This window comes from Eutrigla gurnardus (genome assembly GCF_963514095.1).
Source record: "Eutrigla gurnardus genome assembly, chromosome: 7".
Lineage (NCBI taxonomy): Eukaryota > Metazoa > Chordata > Actinopteri > Perciformes > Triglidae > Eutrigla > Eutrigla gurnardus.
Window position 1 is genome coordinate 28,771,804 of NC_139921.1, and position 23,840 is coordinate 28,795,643.

Consider the following 23,840-nt stretch of genomic DNA (forward strand, 5'->3'; position numbering starts at 1 on the left):
TTTAATGATGGATGGATGAAAGGAAAAAACAGGGATGGAAGAAGAAGGAAATACAAGAAAGGTGAATTATTTTTTAGGCCTCTGGGGCAAATAATGAATGCATTAAATATTCCGAACTCTCGACCTCGTGACCCTGAAATCCTCCTCCAGTCCTGATTGTCAACACACTTCTCAAACCACATACGATCCAAACCCGTCGGGTTACATTTGCTGAATTCTGCCGTGAAAACAAGGAAGCCATTTCTAAATAACTCCGAAAACATACGATTTTTAAAAATCTTATATACAATAATAATAATAGCTCTCTACTTTCCCCTTAAAGAACAAACTGTGCAAACATGGTTCAATCTGGGATCCGGTTTAACCACCAACCTCCTCCAGCTGCAAAAACCTCCGACCACAAATTCCTATAAATATATATATTTATATACAAAGTCTATCAGTTCAGTTTCAAAACCCCTTTTTTTTTTCCTGCATCTATTCACTCTCAAGTTTAAAAACAACCTTCACAAAAATGAAATTGAAAGAGACACGTTTGATCTCACACACAGTAATCCCGAAGGCAGCTGACCTCTGACCTCTGACATCATACTGATGTTTTTCAGTGATTTGGGACTTTTGTCTGCATGAAGTCAATTACAAGCCGCACACACAAAACTGTCAACATCTTCTCCCCGACTCAACACCTCCTCATCACAATATCGTACCCCCCCTCCCCCCCTCCCCCACCAGACCGCCACATCTACAGTCTGAGGTGCAAACATCTTTGATTCTCTGCAGACGTGACGAGGGACGAGAGGAACAAGACCTTGTTTAATTTACGGGACGTCTGCAGCTTCCAGCCACTTGGGCTCCGAATACGTTCTGAACGGCGGCGGCTGTTTAAATTCAACCACAGAAATTCCACGTAAGGAGATTTAGTTTCAAGGTTGTATTTATTACTATTTTAAGGCTGCATTAAGAAACGGACCTCAAACTGACAGCGAGAGCTACATTTAAACTCATCTACCTTCTGAATAGAATCAACAAAGCTCCAAATATATATATATTACCACACACAGGTCCAGTGTATGACACTGAATATTCTGTGCAGATACATAACTACTTGGATATCGAACCGTTGCCATCGGTTACGGAGGTCTCTGCATCTTTTTGATGCTACATCAGAAATGTAACTCGCTCCACCTCGCTTCCTTTTTTATAAGAGATTATTTCATAGCGATGATGTAAGATGAGTGATGATGTAACGAGTGATGTAAGATGAGTGATGATGTAACGAGTGATGTAAGATGAGTGATGGGATGTAACGAGTGATGTAAGATGAGTGATGATGTAACGAGTGATGTAAGATGAGTGATGATGTAACAAGTGATGTAAGATGAGTGATGGGATGTAAAACGAGGCAAAAACAAACAAATGAAAACATGAATCCATGATCATCCATAATTTATTCAACACGTATGATTCATTTTGTAAATGTTTGTTTACATGAACGTGATAATAAAAAAAAAAACACATTCAAGAGTCAAGTAAAACTAAAAATTAAATCCAGTACCCTGTTATTTCTTATATAGGACACAAAAAAAATCTTTGGAAAATTTGATGAAATAAATAAATAAATAAATAACATGACAATTATCTAAAAAAAAAAAAAAACTATAGTAGGCTCTATGTTATATTGATTCAATGCCTCATTTTTCTTTTCATTTCAAATATGATTTGCATAAATATAATGTCGCCAAGTAAGAGATTATAAATAGAATATTTCCTGATTTATGTTTTACTTTCAAAAGCACGTTTGAAACACTTTATTTTTGTTTTTTTTATAATATCGGGAAAAACTTATAGTGGCTTTTAAACATGTCCAAAAAGTGCAGTGTATTAGATTTGCAAATCGCGTCTTTCCTTCACCATTCTTGCATATAATGAGGTTTTAATAATCTGAGATGAAGAGCGGAGGTTAGTTTCTGCCTTTTAGAACCACAACGTTCCCGTTTTCAAACACGGTGGCTGCACTTTGATTTAAAATGCAGTTATCTACAACTATTTCATTTTCCAGTTGCCAGACCAGAAAGAGGTCCGAGCCTTTTTCCCTCTGCAACTAAAGAGTCTTCCACTCAGATAATATCTATATCATACAAAAAAGAAAGTAGCATTCTTCTTGTGCAAATAGTAGTGGAAAAAGTGTCCCAAATAAGCAGGATATCGGCCTAATGTGACGAAGAGAAGCAGAATCCACACATTATGTCTTTTCTATGCTACAATGTGCTTTTGACAAATCCAAACACATCTCAAAAAAAGGGAGGAAAAATTACTTATTGCTTTAAATATTTGTTCTTCTAGCAGATCCACAAAAATCCTCAAACTCAGCAGGAATCTTTTTCAGGACGGTTTTTTTTCTCGTTTCCTCACATTCACACGCTGAGTCCAAACAACACACACTCGACTGTATCAAAAATAATCTGCGTTCGTTCACACAGTGGTATTAATACCCAGAAACACGCCAGCGAGCTGAAAACCAGCCGTTCCTTCTTCTTCTAACGTCAAATTAAAAGTCACTTAAAGCACAAAGCGAGACCGAAGGCTTTGCGATGACAAACTAGTTTGAGGTCGCCGTGGAAACGCTTCTCTCTCTCTCCTCGTCCTCTTTTAAACATAGTGCAACACTGCTGCCGGCGGTGGACTCTCAGCATCTTTGTTTTGGGCTTTTGGAAATAAAAGCTTTGTTTCTTTTCAGTCTGTGTTCAGTGATTGGCATTCAGGTTTCCTTCATGTTCTCTGTTTTATTTTGAAGGTCTGACAGCTTTTCATACATCTACTGTATATATACAGGCCAGTAGAATAGAAAAACTTGGAAAATAGTTTATATATAATTTAGAAATGAATTTAATATCTTCATTTTTTTGCTGGGTTTTTTAAGGGAGGACTTTCTGGAAAGAAATAAGCACGTAGAAGATGTTTAGTCGATTATTTCTAATAACTGATAAATCGATTGTCAGCGTTTTAACTTCTGAAATCTTTGCTGCTTTTTCTGTTTCATTCGATTGTAAACTACATTTCTTGGGGTTTAAAACTTCCTTGAGCCTTTTCTATCGATGTCTATCAGCCTCACGTACTCTGGTATACGTCCCTGTCATGCATCCTCTGACCTTTGACCCCCTCGGTGCCTAGAAACAGTGGCAGCGCCACAAACACCACTCTCTCTCTCTCTCTCTCTCTCTCTCTCTGCTGGAGTGTAATCGAGCCGTTGTCACGCTGCGGCGGCGACGTGTTTACGCCGGCGGCTGATTGATGCGGCGGAGAGCGTGCCACGTCCCCCGCCGGATCGTCTCCAACCTAAACACAACCCTCCAGAGGAGCTGGCTCCGGCCCCATGTATGGGCGAGTGTTTACCCAGCACCCATCAGTCTGACTGGTCCCAGGCTGAGGGTCTTAACCCCCCATGGGACAGATGCATGATGGGAGAACGAGACGAGACTCTTAATCATCCGCCAGCGCCACGGCGGATTCCGGGAAAACGGATTTTAAAAAAGCGGAGCGTCGTCCACTCCGTCGTTATCTCGAGCACCACTTTGTCTTCTGGCGTTTACACCTGAGCTCGTCTCTGGTTGCCGTGGAGACGTAACCGAGCGACGGCCGCGTTTATTCAACGCTGTGACTCCTTTCTGAGGCGTCACGCTGCAAGAAACACGACGACTCAGCAGGACCGACGTGTGACCAAAACAACTAAATGACTGCCTTTTACTCGTTTACCTGACAATATGAATGAATTCATAAAACAAGCAGACATGAAAATAATATTTCAGTGGTCAGCTGAGCTGTAAGTTTTAAACATGAATTCATTAAGAAGTGCTTTAATGATCTAAAGGCTTCAAAAAATAAATAGCAGTTTCTTTCACTCGACAACATCGGTTGAAATTAGTGGTGAAATGATTCGATTAAACAATGACAGAGTTTCATTGGTTAATCTATTACTTGTATAAATCATCTATTAAGCTGTTGATTGGACGAAAGAAATCACTGGAAAACGTCACCTTTGATCAAAACTCGCAATAAAGTTGATCAGAGGTGAATTGCCGACATCGGGGGGAAAGTGAAAAGATTTCTAGTTCGCTGTTATGGTAGAAATGAAAAATAGAGCTTTTATTTGAAAAACTACAGAATTTGACTTATCAAGTAAGAAAGAACAGTTTTTTAAAATGTCTTTATCCATTTTTTGATGATTCATGATGAATTATTTATTCGTGGTTCACTAATAACTAATAACACTAACAAAATATAAGGTCGATTTTAGTGCCATTTTAATTTTTTTACATATCCTATATTTTATATAATTAAATACAATCAAAATAATCATTGGTTGCAGCGTTAATTAGAATGTGTTGTCATGGAAACAACGGCCGAGCTTCTTGCGGTGTGAACGCAGTTGAACAAAGCGAGATGAACGTAAAGAGTTTTGATCTGAAATCTCTCCTTCAGACGCCGTTCATCACAAATCATGAAAACACAAACAAAGTGATGACTCAGCGTTTTGTGACTCAAACCACCTGATCTACAACAAAAACCACCTTCTGGAGCCCAGAACTAGATTACATCAAGTAAATGATATCAGATCTACGGTCTCCTTTCTAATACTCAAAAAATAAATATACAACCATATATGATCCATAATATCTGCATCGAGGGAAGGCCACTGTGCATTTAAGCTACGAGATTACAAAATCACTACAAAATAAAATACCTGACGTTCTCCAAAAAAAAGCCACTTTCACCCTCCGAACAGAATTAATACTTTCAACTCGTAAAAACCTGATTACTGCATTAGAATCTGATTTAAATGTGCCACAGTGCAACTTTGGCTTTGTTACAGAGAGCTATCAACACAACGGGGACAGATATGATGACATAATGACACAAAAGATTATCACGTTAATTAAAGTACAAAGCTAGTTTTTAATATTCAGCATCTCTAAAGTATGAATCCTCCTTTTTACAAAAGCTTTAAGCGGGAATGATAAAGTTATGATTTTTAATATTAAGCATTTTAATGAATGTGCATAACTATATTTGGTTGCAGCCACCACTCCATCCTCCTCTAGCTGGAATCAGCTACTCTGTCCAAGAGCGATTCAGGGGGAAAAGTAACACTTTACTTTACAAACGATGGATGAAACAAAAAATCAAAAAATGAAACTGAGTGAACTGATGTGATTGATGGTTTTTTTTTACTGTGCAAAGTCCAGAAATGATGCTCATTTCCTCTGAGATGATGACGTGAATGAAATGAAAGGCAGGAAGGTTCACCTCAAACTTTAAATTATATAACTCCCGATTATTTGATCAATTTAAGTCTCTTAAGTTGGGATACATTTTTTTTTCGTGCCATTGTGTTCCCTCTTATCAATAAATTATGGAGTAAAATTACACAAAAAATATCAACATATAATACATGATCAGTCCAGAAGAGTTTAAACATAATGGCAATTTCTTTTTCAATTTTGTGCGTTTTTAAAGGCAATATGCCTTTTTTTCTCTCTTTCTTCCCATTTTCTATTTTTTGGGAACTTTGACTTTATGGTGAAATGACATTTCGAGAGCGGAGCTGTTACCTCTCCATCGGTCGAGTCGTCCACAACGATCCGCCGTCCAGTTTTTTCCGTGACCGCGTTAGTTTTTTACAAGTGCTACGTGTCTTTTTTTGTTGTTTTTTACAGAAAGTTAGCTGCTGAGCGTGGCCGCCTGCTCCTTCTCAGCCTTCTCCTTGGCCTTCTCCTTCTCGATCAGCTTCTCCTCCTTCTGCAGCATCACCATGATGTCGGCCACCTGAGTGGTGGAGATGTCGATGTCCTCCTTGTCGATCAGCTCCACCACCTGAGATCAGAATAATAATACAAATCCACCATGAAAGGAAGCCATCAAAGCCTTTTATTAAAATGCTGTTTCAGATGTTTCTATATAATAATAATTTTATAAAATATGGAATGTGATAATGTCCTAATGTGCTGTTTTCAGAGCCTTTTAGACGGCTGAACAATTAATAGAAGTTTTATTGAAATATGGACCGACTGTAATTTTCTAATTTACAGGAGGCGCAATATTTGTTAAAAGCCATTTTAAATGTAATATTCTCGAAACTACAAATCTTTCTACAGACTTGAGAAAACATAATCATATTGCGATTGTAAGATCAGTCAAAAATAATTGATTTTTCTTCAATATTGTTCAGCCCTCATTTTAAATACAGTCATTTATATCAAAATTAAATTGTTTTCTAAATGATTAATAACATGGAGCATCACAAATTAGCTGCAGATTTAAGATCACAACAACAACTACGATGTACGAATATAAATAAATGATCCCTAACATTTTGTGAGGGGGAAAGCATTCTATTAGTAATTAAAGAAACTCCAGGTATTTCGTACTTTGATGACGTCGTCGATGTCGATCTTGCCGTCCTTGTTGTCGTCGAGCGCGTCGGCGATGCTCTGCAGCTTGTGCTCTGGAATGTTCTGGATCTGCCGCATGACGCCGATCAGCTCGTCGATGCTGATCAGGTTCTCCCTGAAGGTGTAGAACAGACTGCATACAGGAGGCGCTTTGTAACCAAGGCCAATGGAAATGTGGTGGAGAAGTCAAACATGCTGTATGTCACGCCTCCCAGAATCACACCAATCAAAACGGAGCTTTTCTGTCCACGCGGGTTAAAAGTCTACAGTTCATTAATGCTTTATTATTAATACTCGGGATGCAGCGACGCGGATGCTCTGATGACTGAACCAACAGCTGGATTCAGGAATATTATTCCCGTTAAGTCTCCAATTTGTTGCTGCATTAAAAAGGTTTTAGAGTACAATGTATTATTAAAATAATAATATTTATATATATAGATGTAACGATATCAGTATCAGGACTGGAGGACGTCGGGTCGGTGCATCCTTAATTAATACATGGTTTAAGTGTTTTAAAGCTGGTAAATAGGGGTTAAATATATATGATATATAACTATATATACAACATTATGTAACTCAGAAATGGCAGAAAAAATGAATAAATTCAGCCAATTATTATTTCAACATAAACTGTTTGCGTTGTTAAATCAAGACATCTGATATTTGTTAATCCAGATGAAAGCTAAGAGTAATATCTCTCTATATTCTACTATACTATCTGATTTTATTAATTATTAGGGGAGATTACTGGTTCAGGGAGCAGAAATCAAAGCTAGTTTAAAAATAAAAAAAACTGCGATGCGATGTTAGCATTCAGCCAGCAAGAAAACGGCGGTTTACCCCGAGGTTCGGCTTACCTTGTGACATCGCTTTGTTTAACAAAGAATAATCTGTAAAATGTTTAATTAAACAGGGTTTGGTTTTAATAGAAAACTAGTCACTGGAACGACAGAACGACAGGATGTGATTTTTATGTTTTTTTTTTCTGGGAAACCCTTGTTTTATCTCCACCAACATTGATGAAAGTATGAAAGTAATGAGATGATGATGATGATGATGATGATGGTTACAGGATAAAATTCCAGTACAAAAAAACAGCATATAATAATCATTTAAACTGGAGTAACTGATAAATGTCCCGTTATGTCACATGAGAAACATTTTAATTTTTTGATGAAGCGTCAGCGGCTCAGGCGTGACGAGTGACGTTAGTTATGAAGTAAATAAAACAAAATGGTGCAAAGCCAAAAGAGACAGCAGCTTCTTTTTCCCCACAAACACACAGAACATGTTTGGTGAATATGCTCAGATTAGAAGATTAACAATAATAGACACTTCCAGATTTTTATGCTAAGCTATCGGCTAAACACTTCCTGACTCCAACTCCAGATCTGATGACCTTGACCTCTTGAACTTGACTATTTGTTTGATTGTTTCTCTCATGCTTTTATTACAGTGTTTTATTATGAATGTATCATCTCTTATAAATCTAATGAAGGACATGGAGTTTAGGAGTCAAACGGAAAAAAAGAGAACATTTTTAAGTGACACCAACTCACAATAAAAGTCCTTCTGAACTAAATAATTTTTTATCAAGTTACAGTTTGTATTTTTGAGATGATTGTCATTTTCTTATTGTCCACAAATCGTATAACAAAAGACCCACGAACACTGTGATATATGGTCTGCCTCTGTGAGCTCCACTGTGCTTGAGGGTAGAAACGGACTAACATATTGGACCTTGTTGTCAATATATAGGGAATATGTCATATTTCCACCTTCCCACTTGTTTCCGACAGAGGTGTGGTGGTTAAAACAGTGAAGGCAGCTCTTACCCGATGGGCGGGGTCACTCCGCTGTCCACCTGCCCGTCCAGGATCACCTTGTCCTTCTCCAGCTCCCCGATGATCTTGTCGATGCGACCGATCATGCGGTTCACTCTCTTGGAGAGACGCTGACTCGCCTTCGACTCCTCCAGCGCCTTCTCCTGGCCCGTCTTAGAAAGCTCCTTCTTTATCTCCTCCAGGTCCTGGAAAACAGATGTTGAAATATTAGGAACTCTTAAACAAATACAATAAATCGTACAATCGTTGATATAACGCACCTCGTTGTATTCCTGGACGTCGTCCTTCAGCTCCTCCAGCTCTTCCTTCTCCAGCGTCAGCAGCCTCTTCTGCTCCTTCAGCTTCGAGCATGCGTCACTTAACAGGTCGATCTCTTCCTTGGTGATCTCCTCTCCCTGGAACACAAACGTTACATTCAAGCTCCTGAACGTCACAGACGATATCCACTGGTTGGATAAAAGCTTCTATTTCCAATATCCAGATACAAAAGCAGCTTTTCTAGAGACATGTCAGCCCCCCCCCAGAATGTGTACAGAGTGGTCTCAGTTAGCACCACATGTGCATTTGATATAAACCCACATAAGAGACCAAGCTAAACACACAACATGGGTAAAAGAGGGAAGCTCTACAGGACAGTGGGACCCATATAAACCCCATATAAAACACATTACCACATGACCAAGAGACCTCTGTGAAGCTACAAAGGGCTGCTAGTTAGAGAGGGGGAAAGGTTGGACTCGGTCAGTGACGTCGCCTGGAAGGATCGACGGGGAAAAAGACGTGGAAGATTCCTTTTTATAGATGAGGGCCAAACAGAGTTTTGCATTTCCTGTAACCGGTTCAGAGCTCGGGTCGAGTCGGGCGCTCCGTATAATAAGTGGGGACATGCTGACCGTGGTTTATCACAACTACAATTAGTTGTATTTCTTATTTTTTTAAACATGCTTCGACTTAAATGGTCAAAAATATCAGATTCTTGTCCAAAGAAATTCCAAAACCTTACATTTGAGGGTCACTTCCTGTACTTTGAACCATGATCTTTGGTCTTTTTTTAAATGTCAGGATGCAAGGACACTGTTTGACCCTCATGTGGGCGGGTCGGCTCAGAGGAAAGACCAGACACTGTGCGTGCAGGGATGAACTGGTGCAGACGTGAGGGGGAGAAACATCATTAAACATCGTTAAATCTGACCTGGAAGCGCAGGAATCTCTGCCACTGTTCAAACTGCGTGATGCGGAAGACGCAGGAGCGATCAAAATAAAATAAAAAAAGAAGGCGGCAACAAGTGAGAGTGACAGTCTTCGGTTATAATCAGTTAACAAGAACACCAATCATGAATGTTTTGTGCTGGTGGTTAAAGTTGTGTTAAAAACAGTATTTGGCAAAAAAGAAAATATGATTTTGACTAATGACTGATTTAGGAGATGTAAGTTTAAAAAAAACAAATTCAAGATAGGATGAGATATTGTATCAAACATGGTACATTTACTGAAAGTATTACATTCAGTACACATCTCTAATGCTAAGTGCCGGTTTAGAGAGGACAGAGATAGTTTTTGTCTTCCGAGGTTTAACAGAAACCAGGACGTCCAAATTGCAACAAAAACCAACACAATTGTAAGCAACATTTTAAAAAAGGCACACAGATTTTCTTTGAATGTTGCGTTAACATCCCTCCGTCGACAAATCGTACTCGTGCCTTCGACAAAGAAAACCCAGTGATCTCACAGCTGCATGTTTGGAGACGTTACCTTGACTGCTTCTATGACGGGCGCCGTATCCCTCAGTGTCTCTGAATGAACCGCCATGTCGGCTTTCACCGGCTCTGCTTCGAGCTCCTCTTCCTCCTGGAATGAAAGTGGAAGAAACCGGCCTCGTTATATGCAGGATAACGTAGACGTGACTCCTTTTCTTACATTGGTTTTAAAATAATAAAAAAAGAAATGATCTCTGCGTTGTTACCCTGGCTGCTTTCTCGGCGGCGTCCGCCAGCCTCTCCATCTCCCGGTCCTTGTTGTCCTGGCGTATGGCCGCCTCCTCCCGTAGCGTGGTCTCCAGCTTGGCCTTGTTGTCCACCTTGGAGAGCTCCATCTCCGCCACCAACATCTGGGCCTCCTTCGTCTGGAGAGGAGAGAGAGATGGAATAAATAAAAACACTTATATACTATTAAAATACGCTGCTTTTCCTACCGGCAGCAGGAGACTCAAACCTTCAGCTTCTTTATTCTGCTCGGTAAAGTCACTGGGGGTTTCTTTGTCAATGGGCCCTTTCTAGATACCTATACCTATCTTAAAGCTCATACAAACCCTCTAAAAACCCTCCGAACTCTCCCTTTAACGTACCACCATCTCGGGCAGCGTCTGCAGCGTCGTCTTCAGCTGGTCGGCCGGGGAGAGCGTGTCGGGGAGGAACATGGCTCGGGACAGCAGCAGCAGGGACGTGGGGATCTGCTGTTTCAGGTGCAGCTCCAGCCACTAAAACAACAACACGACGGAGGTTATGACAAATATGTGATGACAATGACACCTACAAATCTCATATGACCTCTGTGTGTGAGATTAAAGAGGAATCAGAGAATAGACGGCTATATTGTGTTGGATTCAGAGATTCCTCTCGGATTAGACTACATGTGCGCTTTACTTCTTCATTTCTTCAATAAAGTGTATCCTTTTTAAAGACATTAAAATGACTGGGTGCTAAAAGATTAGTTAAACTGCAGTCATGTTAATGTGATTTTGCAGTCAATATTTAAGGAACATACCGCAGAAATGCTTTTGAATTCATTTTTAATGTGTACGTAATATAAATCCTACACACTGTATACACAGTATAGTCAGCTTTTTATGTAAATACTGTATATAATTATCCATTCAGTATTTATTTGCACCATTTGTGTTTACAACTTACAAAACAACAAACATTTTATTACTTGTTTTATTTTCTTATTCATATCATCTTAGCTTTTACTTCTATTTCTGAGAAATTAAAAAGAATCCTTGCATGTGTCACATAGTAGATGATGGTTGTTAATAACCAGCCCTCTGTGTTTTGTAACCGAGGAAACGTGACTGCAGGTTAAATCCTGAACATCTCTGTCGTCGTTACCTGGACGAGTTGCTCCCTCAGTCGGTCCTCGGTGACTCCCAGAGATCTCATCCCTCTGACGCGACACGCCGCCTGCACCTCGTTCACGTTCAGGCTCTCCACCCCTTCCTCCGCTATCAGCTGCATCGACAGAGCGTCTCGTCATCAACGCCATTTAACATTGCAAACATTCAAAAGCTAATAAATGCACATTGAGGCTCGTACCTTGTCGTCTGCGCGGATGGCCCTCAGCTTCATGATGAGCTGGAAGCGCAGGAAGTTGTTGGTGCCGATGGACTGCAGCTCCAGGAGACGGCAGAGGGCAACCAGCTGAGGTCGCGTCAGGTTGTCCAGGGTCAGCTCGTCCTCGAACAGTTTGGAGAATTTGATGATCTGCTCGTTACTGGGACGTTCCCCGGAGTCTCGGATCTACAGAGATGAGAAAGTTGTGACTTGGTCTGAAAAGCTACAGCAGGCATGGCTTTTCACGTCAATATATATATTATATATATATATATATATTTACAAAACCATGAGGTGATTCTTCAACGGAGTGCTTTCTCACCCACAAGAAATAAAGGAAAGAACATGTATTTATTTCCTGTTCTATTTGCAAAGTAAGATAAGACAGAACTTTATTTACAAAAAGCTTATTTCATTGCAGCTTTACTTATGACTGGGTAAAATAAAGTTACTAGAATGAGTGTTAAACTGTTTTTTTTACAATTACTTTTCTTATGCACAATACTTGGAAACACTTCGTGGTTTCTGCCACCAGGGGGCAGCACCGAGTCCACCTCCACTGACACCAACCTTCTGGAAGAAGGTGGAGAACTCCTCGGTCACGTTCCCCTGGTCGGCCTTGTTCCGCAGAGCGATCTCCTCGATGGTGTCCTGCAAGAACTTGGCCATCTCCAGTTTCACTCTGAGCTCCGTTTTTAACCTCTCCTCCTAAAAAAAATCAAAACAACATGTCAGAAATTCAATATGGCGTTAAAAACCCGTCCTCTACAATTATTGGTTTCGCCTCTGTGATATAGGAAAGTAAATTGAAGATCTTTGTTATTTTATTTTGGATTAAATAGAATATGCAATCTGAATAAATCACCTTGACCAATATAGAACATAATCAGCAGCTTAATGGATGACGGAAATAATAGTTACTTGTACTTATTTGAGCTCCTGTGTCTGGAACCACATTGGCATACAATATAGATGTCTAAAATTGGACTGCCACTATTAATTGCAGCTAACAGCGGTTTGCAAAATGAATCCCCACTATTCATTTTACGATAAAGCTCTGATGACCTTCTTTGACTGCGTCTCGAAGGTGGACGGCAGCATGTTGGGGAAGAGCTTCAGGGCCACGGGAAGCAGGAACTCCATGAAAGGGACGATGATGAACACCAGGAAGGGAAGGAGTCTGAAGACGTCCGCACACGTTCTGAGGAACTGGGGAGAAAAATGTAGATTAGAAGTTAGAAATGCCTCCTGAGGAGTTAGGAAAATCAGATGAAGAAAGACGACTTGACGAACTGTGGAGATTATTTAAAATTCTCGTGGTTCTTATTAAATAAAATGTATTTTTAATATATAATAAACTGGTATGACGGCCAGTTTCTGCTTGTGTTTTGTGTTTTACACTGAAGCACCGGTTCACTCCCACCAGGCTGAAGTGTGAGCGAGCCTCCAGCAGAGGGCAGCACTGAGAGGAGAATCCAAACCAGGGAGCCATGTGAAAATGTTTACCTCATCTACCTTTGTCTCGCGGTACAATCACCCCCCCCTGCTCAATCCCTCTGCTTTCAAACAGTCAGCACTTTTTAACCCCTGTCCCCATACATCACCACGGCAACAGAAACCTCCCAGTTCATTTGGTGTATTATTTTTGCATGGAGCCGTGGACCAAAGTGAACATTCTGCCTCACAAGGTTTAGAAAAATCCCCTTGAGCCAACAGGAAGGACATTTGTTAAGCACAAAACCTGAACAATCCTCGGAGCACAGAGGCGCCGGGCTAACACTGGTGTGCTTCATTGTACGGCTGTCCCACTGTGGCTTACTGACCGACTGTCCACGGACACAATCCCAGCCATCTCTACAGGAAACGGCCCCGAGGGGGAGAAGGCCAAAACACACCAGTCCTTCTTTCTCCACCCTTCTCCACCTGCATATCAGTGGACCAGTAGGGTGAAGGATTTAGGCCAGCGTGAGTGAAAAGGCCTTTGTCCACAGCCCCATTGACATGTATATCATCTCCCAGTCTTCCACATCAAACGAGGGAGGAGGAGGAGGGGGGAGGCAGATTAAAATAGAAGAAGCCTTAAACGGAGGCCTGAGTATTGTAAGTGAATATGAAAGGAGGAGATTAAGGAGGCAGAGGCAGTCCAGGTTAGATGAATGGGGGTGTAGATGGGCTCGGGACATGCGCTCGGAGGGAGTCAGCTGCATTTGAAAAGGTGCAGATGGGTTGGTGGTGTGGGTTTGATGAGGGAGGAGGGGGGACTGCGAACATCGTCAGCACTGGCCAGCAGCTATAAGGCTCATTTCCACTGTGACTTTAGCATAATCACATATCATATCATATTGTTAAGTAGGTACTCAGCTTTGACGCTGCATTTCAAACTGCTTTATCCATCCTCTTTTAATGTTTTGTGTTGTGAACGGCTTTGCTGAAGTTTATTGCCATCATGTTTTCTCTAATCGATCAGCTGATATATGTTACTAAATAGTGTTCTCTTTAAAGGCCAATCAGAGAAGGCCTTCATAGATAATGATACAGATAATGTACAGTGCATCCTGTCTGTTAATGTGGCCGGAAAAGCTTCCTTCCATTGCCCAAATTTAATGAACATATAATCCATAAACAACCTATAGATCGACACGCGTTCTCAGGTGCATCTGAGACTTTATTAAACTGAGACAGATTTCATTACTGCATCCGTCCAATTAAACCTATCTGACTATTTATTTGATGTATCAATTCTTTATTTAATCAGACTCGCATAAACAAACCATCATTTAGATCAACAGCAAAAGCAGTTAAGCAGCAGCAGTGCCAGTTGTGTCCACTACGTCTGCACCATCCTGCATTATTGAGGGCTGTGGTAACAGGAAACGTGTCCTCAGCTGACCCGCTCATCACCCCCTCAAATGACACCAGTGCTGGCGACTGCTGCATCAGACTGCTGCAGTGGAGACACCAGGCCTCAATGCAAACAACCCCTCTGAGCATTCATTTAGGAGGTACAATAATTAAGTTTAACTTGTGTTTCCACTTTAGTTGACTGTGAATCCTAATTTTTTTTTTTAATAAAGCGGTGTTTATTCAGCGTCTGCTTTGAATTAATGATTATAAAACCTCAAATTGGTTTGCATTATCCTCATATGAGTAATTACATCAATTAAAATCTAAATAAACCCAGATTATACCCTTTTTAGCATAATCACTGTATAACCAAGAAAATCCCATAGGGACATTTTATCACTTTTTTTGTTAGATTTTTTGTGGCATAGACACCTTTTATTAGCTGTGGACGGATAGGAAACAGAGGAGAGAGAGGGGGTGTGACATGTGACATTTTTACTAAATATTTCACCACAATGTTGAGAAACTTGGGTGAAGCTGAAGTTATCTGGATGTGCAAATGTACCGCACTGAAGCAATACATTCCTCAGTCATGCTGTATTGACCAAGAAAGCAGTTTTATAGCTTTTGTAGCTGTGACAGCAGAGCCTACATGTACCAGGATGCATTGCACATGAGCTCCTGTCACCCAACCACGTCACCGTCACGTCAAACGGCCGATCCGGATGCAGGAAGAACAACAGATTTTGCACCAGAGGAATATATTTCTTCAAATCGACACTGATCGGAGACCTCACATTAAAAAAGTGGCACATTTTCCCATTTTAAAGGAGATTTGTAATCAAAGATGTAACACGTAAATCTTTTTCCTGAAGAGCTTTAGTCGAGCAGCACAATCTGCTGAGCGTCTGGTGAGTAAACACTCAGCGTGCAGCCAATTTCTATAATTGATCCCATTACGTTTGAGAAGCTGTGGATTAAACATTAGAGAACAAGATGGTGTTAGCCGCCCAGACTTAAACCCCGGCAGTCATCTCTGCTCTCCAAACTACCGCTGGTTATCCGCTCTGAGTCAGACCGGAAAAAAAGATTCCTTTAACTGGAAACCGGCTCGAGGTTTTAACCACGTTGTGTGTTCAAATATCCCTTCCTCTCACTGAGCCGACGAATGGTTTCCGCCTGCTGAAATTTCCCAGACGTGGACGAGGAATTTAAGTCTGCTAAGCCCCGCCCACCTTCGTTACTGTAGCTTTCCATTCCTGCACAGCACATAATGCTGTTTACATTAGTGACCAGGCTTCTCCTTGCTAGCCAGCAACTTCAGCTGCATGAAAAATGCTTGAAAGCAACATCTCTGGCTGTCTTTTTGAATCTTTTTGGCCGACATCAGCTTGAAAGAGAGAAGGAAGCTAGATGCTACTCAGTGTAGAAACACGCTTTTATTCTACTGTAGATAAATGCAGTCTGAATTTTTAAGAATCACCCTTATTTGAGCCAAATAAACTCACATGTAACACAGCTGCTCACGAGCCAAGTGTGGAACAATGCTGTTGTTATGGGATGAGTAGTACTCATTGCTTGTTTGTATGTACTTGCACGTATCTCTGTTGTTCACCAGCTACAGGTTAACTTAGCAATCAGGTGTGGTTGAAACGTGTTCTTATGTAATCCTTAAGGCAGGAACACACCGGCCCAACCGTTGGACGTCTGAAGCGTTTGGAGAGGCTCGGACGAGGTCGGGAACACATATCTTTGTAGTGTACAGCTGCGTCGGAAGCTTTCGGAGCCGCGCGGACGTTGTCTGATCAGACTGAGCATGCGAAGTCTGAGGAGGTGGGCTGTTGGACGTCTGAGCCATTGGATACTCTGATTGGCGGTGTGCTAGCGAATCAGAGTATCCAATGGCGGTGTGTGAGAGGGCGGAAGTGACGATGGTAAACAACAAACCACATAAACAGAGATGGCGCAGAGTACAGATTTTACTTCGTCGTTGCATCGCACTTTTGGTTATTTCTGCACATTTATCGAAGCAATGGCTACGTGGAGCGAAGAGACGGAAGAGCAGCTGATTGTGCATTGTTTTTATCTGCACTCCGTTCCATCATTTCCTGTTTTCCTGTTTTGGAGTACTGGCACGAGACTAGCGCCACCCGCTGTTAAGGAGGCTTATTGCATCTTGCGCAAGCACAGAACGTACACGCTGCTGTGGTGTCGGAAGCACATCGAAGCGGTGTGTACAACGCAACTTTTCTGCCGAACGGGTCAGACGAGAGGCAACAGAGTGGGCGGAGAGTGGGCGGATAAGGCAGTTGGACGTCTGGGCGGTGTGTAGGGGCCTTTACTGTACTGATAGCCATATACTGTTGCAATTTCTCCCAACAAACGTACTTATTGTAAGTCGTGTTGTATATAAGTGTCTGCTAAAGGCCCGGTGTGGTTGCATCTAAATGCATGACAAGCAAAGCGTGTCCCTTATTTAAATAAACACATTAAATAAAATCGTCATCTTTCAAACCCGACAAGACAGCAGGTTATCGTTTCCTCACCTGTCTCCTCTCGCGGCGGGACAGCGGGTTCCCGTTCAGCACCCTCCACAGCATCCGCCCGGCGATGGTGGTGTCGATCCACAGCAGCCTGAAGCCGTGGTAGTAGTGCTTGACCTCATCTACCACCCACTGCCGGAGCGTCCTTTTCACGGGGGCCGCGTCCAGCGTGGGGCTGTACACCGGACCCCCTTCCTCCAGCTTCTTCTTCTTGTCCTTCAACGAGCGCAGCGACTTCTCCACCTTGGAGTCGTCCCACCTCCTCCTGGAGGTGTGTATCCACCGAACGCCGGGGACGTCCCGGGCTCGCGCTATCGTCCAGTGGCCCCCCGTTGTGATTGTGGTGCACGATGAAGAGGAGGCCCCCGATGAAGGGGAGGCCCCCAACACAAAAGCGCAGTAGAGGCGCTGAGAGTCCGGGCTCTGGCTGGGGCCCACACATCCTGCATCTGACAAGGGGACGGAAGTACCGAGGGAAGAGACCTGGACGAAACTGCCAAGTCGTCTTAGAGAAGAATAAAACAGTGAAATACAGATTATTAAAATACAATATCAACCATTGGGGTACCTTTTTATCAAGACAATTTGATCAAATTCTGGTATATATTCATAATAAAAATAGACAAATGGTTTTAAAATATCCTCTTAAATGCTGTATATGATATGAATTGTGTCTGCATGTTTCATTAAGTGAAATATTGTAAGACTTTTACTGGAATAACAAAAATGTATAAACCGTTTTGGGGGGTTTGGGGGAAAATTAAAGGTGTATTAGGTGCACAAATCTGAGACAGCACAGTTTAAAGACTTTAAAAACTGGATTCAAGTGTTAAAATGTTATAATATACTGCATGCTAGAGGTTTTTAAAATCTGAAGTGTCTCAGGGAAATATTGCAGGAAATACAGACACAGTGGAAGCCCCACATTTAATTACTTTTGACTGGAGAGTCTGAGCGCTGTGCAGTTGAAACAGGCTCCATCTTGTACTTTCCCTGAAAGAAAGAGAAAGAAAGAAAGAAAACATCAGCAGCTGTATTCTGATAAACAGCCATTAGATGGACGGACAGGCACACAAACACACAAAGAGCATACCCAGGAATTTGTTTTTATTCCCTGACCCAGATATGATAAGAGCAAACCCACACAGTGCTTTTTAAATATCAATAACAGGATATGACGTCTGCTGCTATCTTGTTTCAGGCATCACTTTAATGCTACACCTTCATCACACAGTAGCATGAAAATGTTAGACAAGACCTTTACACACGGAGGGGAATGACAAAGTGTGCTTATTTCTCATCAAAACTGTTCTTCTTAAATAAAATACCACATTCAAAACATAACATGAAACTGTTTTTCTGTATTGATCGCCTGGAAAGTGATTTTGAGTGAAAGCGCTCTGTAAATACAATGTATTATTAATATTATTACTAAAAGGTTTGAATGGATCGGATACTACCGGGATCCTTCTGAGCCAAGACAGTAAATTGTTGTACAGTCTAAGCTACTGTCAGCTATTAACCAAAATGATCAGGCTTCATTTTATTCCCTCTGGTAAACAGTTACACAGTGTGTACGTCTCGGGGCTTTTATTGTGAAAGGTATTAACTGGAGGTGTGGATCTGGTATGCACTGCCTTTGTCAAGCTTGAAATATAAAGTTTGCTTCAGACAACAGAGCCTCCCTGTTACAGTTTACATGTCATTACAACATGATCAGTTGATGCCTTTATTTGTACTCAGGACAAAAAAACACTTTAAAAAATATGTATTAATGCATGGATTCATACAGAAATGCAAAATATACAAAGAATCCTTTTCAGATCTCTGTATTGAAGTAATTTCTATATTGGTTGCATTTGTATTTTTCTACATTTAGAGATTTTGCTATATGTAATATCTTGTCAAACTATTCTGTAATGTGAACGCCATCTATACAGATCTCTGACAACTAAATTAAGTGTATTATTCACGCCCTGAGAGGCCCGCCATGGGGCTCCCAAGCCACCCCACGAGAGAGACCGTTGTCAGCGTGACGTACATGCAGAGAGGAGGCGGAGTGCTGAGACACTTCCAACCAATCGTGTGAGAGCACATGGGCTAGCCACGCCTCTTCTTCTGGCTCTCACATGGCAGGCTGGAGTGAACCCAGCAAGACCTGGTTGAACATGTGGCCGGCGGCCAGGAGGACAGAGTTTACTGGAACAGTGTCACCTTTGTAGCCGAGCGGCGGCCCGGCTGTAGCGCAGAAAGAAAGCGCTGGAACTACAGTAGATTACCGAGCCCTATATAGCATTCAGCTGGGCTGAACTGGCAGGCCAACCTCTGGAGTGTTTTTTTTTACAGTTTTGGTTTCACATTCACGACTCAATTAGTCAATATACGTCACATTAGGTGGATCATTTTTCTTATTCTGGTTGCACAACTATTAGTAATCACAATTTAGATACTTTGGGGATAAAATAAAAACCGGTTTTCTCTTCCAAACCTTTATTGAACGAGATTTAAAATCTCTTTTCCAAGAGAGACCTGGCCAAGAGGGCAGCGTAACACAAACAAATACATTAAGGTTTCGCACAAACAAAACACACAATTAGAAGAAAGTTTTGGGATTTCATTGTTGAGGAATTATACACAGGAACGATTTCCAATACTTCCACATTCTAGGTCCTTTAGTAATGAGCCAGAGGCATCAAATTAAATCAATTTAATAAATTTGAAGTGTTTTTGGAGGGTGTTTTCTTAATCAGCGGGCAAATTTAAGGCACTATTACAAAAACGGATGCTGTGGTCCTCCAATTAAGGTTTGTAGGATGATTCACGTGTTGCGTTCACAAACAGACGCCCGTTAAAATGACATTACATCTTGCATGACGTGTACTTAATAGGCCATGTTGGTGCTATGAATCCTTGTGTGAACTTGTAAGTCAGTTAAATTTATGTAGCCCAAAATCACAGATATGCAGCATAACTTTTGATTGCATGTCTATACAATCTGTGAAAACCAGTATTTCTGCACAGTTGCATAAGAAGATGAGGCTGCAATAATCAGTGTTTCCCCCGTCTTTATATATCCGCACCGCCGCTGCAGAATAACAAGCGCTGTCGCTTAAACATTTTCACACGATCATTAAAATCCTCTTCTGCTCTCGTGTTTCACGGAGGGAGGCTCAGCCTCTCCACACAGACAGGAGCGGAGGAGAGGCGAGACAGGTGAAGACAGCGTTGTCAGTATCAGTTACAAAAACAGCCTCTGTAGTGGATATTATTATGGGCTAGTATTTGTAGTATTAGATTAAAAAACTATTTTATAATTACATTCCAATTTGTTAAAATGTTGACGACTTGGAAACACTTCCACAGAAACGTCTGTATCATTACTATATGAATTGGTCTTCATGGTGTTGGATCTCTCTTGGATCTGGTCTTGATTCAAACCAAACTAGGTCTGGCCTCAGAAGGTCATGAGTAGGTCATGCCCCGCCATGCCTGCTTGACTTTTACTTACTGCAACAACTACCTCATGTGTGACCCGCAGCCTGCAGCTGTCTGTCTGACTGTTTGATGGTAAAACACTCCCTGTGTGTGTGTGAAGGCTGGAGCCAGTTCAACGCATTGTTACTTTTGCTATCAGCTATTTCAACATAGATACAGACATCTACAAAATCAATCAATCCACATATGCTTTTTTAAAAAGCACTGTATCACAACTGAGACCTTACTGTTCCCCCAGTTGTTTAGTTTTTTTGACGCCGTGTTAGATAAAGCTATAATCTTTACGGCTTCTGACCTTGCAACCTCGGTTTGATAACTCCTACAAAGCCACTTTAGAAAGACTGCAATACTGGTCAATGTTCAGCAGTCACGCAGGACCTTACAGCCCATTGGTGGCCCTCCGGGCTACAGGCGTAACAGCACACACACACAATGGGGAAAATCAAGATCAGCGTGTTTTAAAAGTAAGAGTTATAAGAGGCACTGACCTCTGAAGCACCACAATTTGTCTGATAATCTGGGCCTAGAGCCAAGAGCTTAGCCTCAGTCCGGCCAGTGCAGACAGACAAATTCCCTTTCTGACTCTCTCATCTATTTATAAGCACAGCTTTGTTGTACCAACTGGAGACATGCAGACATGAACCATTTCTTCGGTGGCTTGTCCTCTAACATCTTCCAATAAAAGGTGCAAGGAGACTTTATTATCTATGTCGGACGTACAACAATATGTAATGATTGCAGTGGCTGCTCATGTACTTTGACCAATGGCCAGTTCAAAACCAGGCACTTAAAGTAGTGCTGATTACTAATTAATAAGTCTTAGCAGTGAGGGAATCCCTTTATGCATGTTTATTTTAACCAACTGAAAAGATTACCATGTAAGCGTGTATGTTGCTAGGGTTATATACGAGTGATATAACGTCACAATATTGCCACATAGTATTTTGTGATGTGTGAATAAAAAAATAAAAAACTTAAGAAACCCCACAGGAGTGGCTGTTTTTTTAACACCTAACCCACTGTGTTTTGTACCTGATATATGAAGGTGCTTCATTGGTCATTTTTACTTTTTTCTTTTTTTTTTTAATAACTCAGACAGACATTAAAGGCAGCTACCATGGTTACCACACCTCTGTCCCCTTCTAAAAAAATAAACCAATATATTGACAGAAAAATGAGGCACTACTTTTTAACAACAAATCATTCAAAGTGCATTCTCTGAATCATAACATGAATCATTTAGTTTATTTTGGCTGTTGGTCAGACAAATCAAGGATAAGCTCAGATAAAACTGCTAAAAGGCAGCACAAATAAATACCTGTGTAGTGTTTGTGTCTACCTGCCCATGGGTTGCAAGGTATAAAAAAAAAAGATGGATGGTAACACAATATGATGCAAAGCCTTTCTTCTCTTTGTGTGAGACCAATGTAAAAGCAGATCTTGTGGAGGATGAACCTGCCATAGCAACGAGCATCCTCGCAGACCGCAGCGGAAGGTGGGGGCGCTCTCCCACCAGAACAGACGCAGCGTGTCCTCAGGTAACCCGAATCCCAATTCATGTTTATGCACCTCCATTGAAATCTCACCAGGAAAAAAGCCTGTCAGCTGCCTCGAGCTGCCCGGTTTATAATCGTATAATAACGCCAAACATATCCGTGCAAACAAGCAGCTTGGATGCAAATGAAAGGATTTGTGCTTGAAATAATGAATAATAAGCGGTGTTTAAACTGTGTTGTCACCTTGAATCACCCCACCATCTTCCTAAAAAAAAAAAAAAAAAAGCAGCCTCTAAACAACGCCAATAATGACTTCCTATTTGGCGCTAATATCATTAGCGTTAATTAGCAGCTTTATTTGCGGATGGTCTACGTCACGAACGTAAACATGTAGTTAACTATACAGTAACAAACAAACATGAACCTTACCTTTACGATTCCTGAATTCACTCTTTAACGACCTGGACGTTTTCATCAGAGGTGCCCGGGACCTCGTAAACAGGATTAAGGCCATGCGGAAGCCTTTTTTCCCCCCTTTCAACTGCCGTTTAACTGTTAATACAGTAAGTTAGAAGCTAGCCCCCGTTAGCTAGCCACTGCTAAATTCAAGGCGTACGAAGCGAAACGAAAACCGCTAACGTAGTACGCGGAAATACGTAAAAAATAATCAGCTGTTAAGAAGCTACGACGAATGTATAACTGTATATCGGAAAATTTAGCTCCATGTCATGCCCTTCCCTTCTACGTAGATGACAGTTAACCGGGAACCAGGCTGCCAAGTGACGTCAAACCTGTGTGTTTGTTAAGCAGCTTGGAGAGGTGCGTTTGAAGACCAAACTTCCGGTGTGTATGTAAAATAAAAGCCCCTGTTTCCGGGTAGGAGTTCGTAAAGTAAATCCAATGTATGCATTGATTAATGGAAAAGGGGGAGTATATTATCGAATTGTGTTGAAACCTAATACAACATTTCCCCCACATCATAAACACATCACATGAATATAGGTATTATGGCCAACTCTTGAGTTATTTTGTCAAACACCTAGTTCTAGTGTGTTCTTGTCAATGGACCATTGAAAAAAACAAGATTCTTACGTTGAGAATGCATGTATTGGTGTCTTTATAGCTGTCTTGTGCAAATTACTATTTAATATATATTTAAAGGCAGGTAGTAATGGAGATGACCACATGATTCATCATTGTCACTCAGAGCGGTTAATATTGCATCTGGGTGTGTGGCTTTTATTTTGAAAGGCAAACAGGTTGGCAGGAAGTGGGTTGTATTTTTTTCAGTTGGCTTCTGGTTTCACGCCCCTTAGCGTCCACTGTTGGCACTGCAGCTTGGATTACTGTAGGCCTACTGTATTTATGTGGATACAGGAATAAGCAGGCTTTTATTCACTTTTCTTTTAATGAACGCCAGTGTGTAACATTTTTTGAGCATTCAAACAACAAATTACATATTTCTGGCCATTTGCCTTAATGTTCAGTGCGAACAATAATTAAAAAGATTAAACAATAAAGCACATAATTACATAAATAAAAATATATAATAAATGGAAAAAGACACTGCATATACATATGCAGCCATATATACACACCATATTATAATAATATGTACAATTTCACATAGTCCAACAATGTTGATTGATTTTAAAGGTCACAGTGAAATCTGACATCATAAATATGAAGTTTACCCAAATAACTGTATTTTGTATGTATTTATTCCAGCAAAATGAGGATAGAGTGTCTGTAAAAACAAACAAACAAAAAAAAAGATACATAGTTTTTACAGAAATGCTTCTTTCTAAAGTATATTCTTTCTATATGCTATAATCCT

General features: G+C 41.0%; 1 protein-coding gene and 1 long non-coding RNA gene across 3 annotated transcripts; one reads left to right on the top strand and one right to left on the bottom strand.

Moving 5' to 3' along the window:
• Positions 1 to 5,130, top strand: LOC311015775. Its single transcript, XR_014597409.1, has 2 exons — positions 1 to 4,068; positions 4,102 to 5,130. It is a non-coding gene; the product is annotated as an uncharacterized lncRNA (long non-coding RNA).
• On the bottom strand, positions 1,430 to 22,778 carry letm1 (leucine zipper-EF-hand containing transmembrane protein 1). Of its 2 annotated transcripts, XM_084013212.1 has the most exons (15): positions 22,433 to 22,778; positions 17,948 to 18,005; positions 17,016 to 17,517; positions 12,691 to 12,834; positions 12,196 to 12,333; positions 11,608 to 11,811; positions 11,404 to 11,523; positions 10,641 to 10,772; positions 10,260 to 10,418; positions 10,049 to 10,144; positions 9,489 to 9,521; positions 8,557 to 8,691; positions 8,288 to 8,481; positions 6,426 to 6,582; positions 1,430 to 5,871 (listed from the first exon to the last, which is right to left on the bottom strand). In XM_084013212.1, exons 1-15 carry the CDS (start codon positions 22,515 to 22,517, stop codon positions 5,719 to 5,721), a joined length of 2,310 nt encoding a protein of 769 aa, XP_083869338.1. In that variant the 5' UTR covers positions 22,518 to 22,778; the 3' UTR covers positions 1,430 to 5,718. The 2 variants fall into 2 exon arrangements, with proteins under 2 accessions (XP_083869338.1, XP_083869339.1); XM_084013213.1 differs by lacking the exon at positions 9,489 to 9,521 and having other exon boundaries at positions 22,433 to 22,777.
• Positions 22,779 to 23,840: the final 1,062 nt, after the last annotated feature.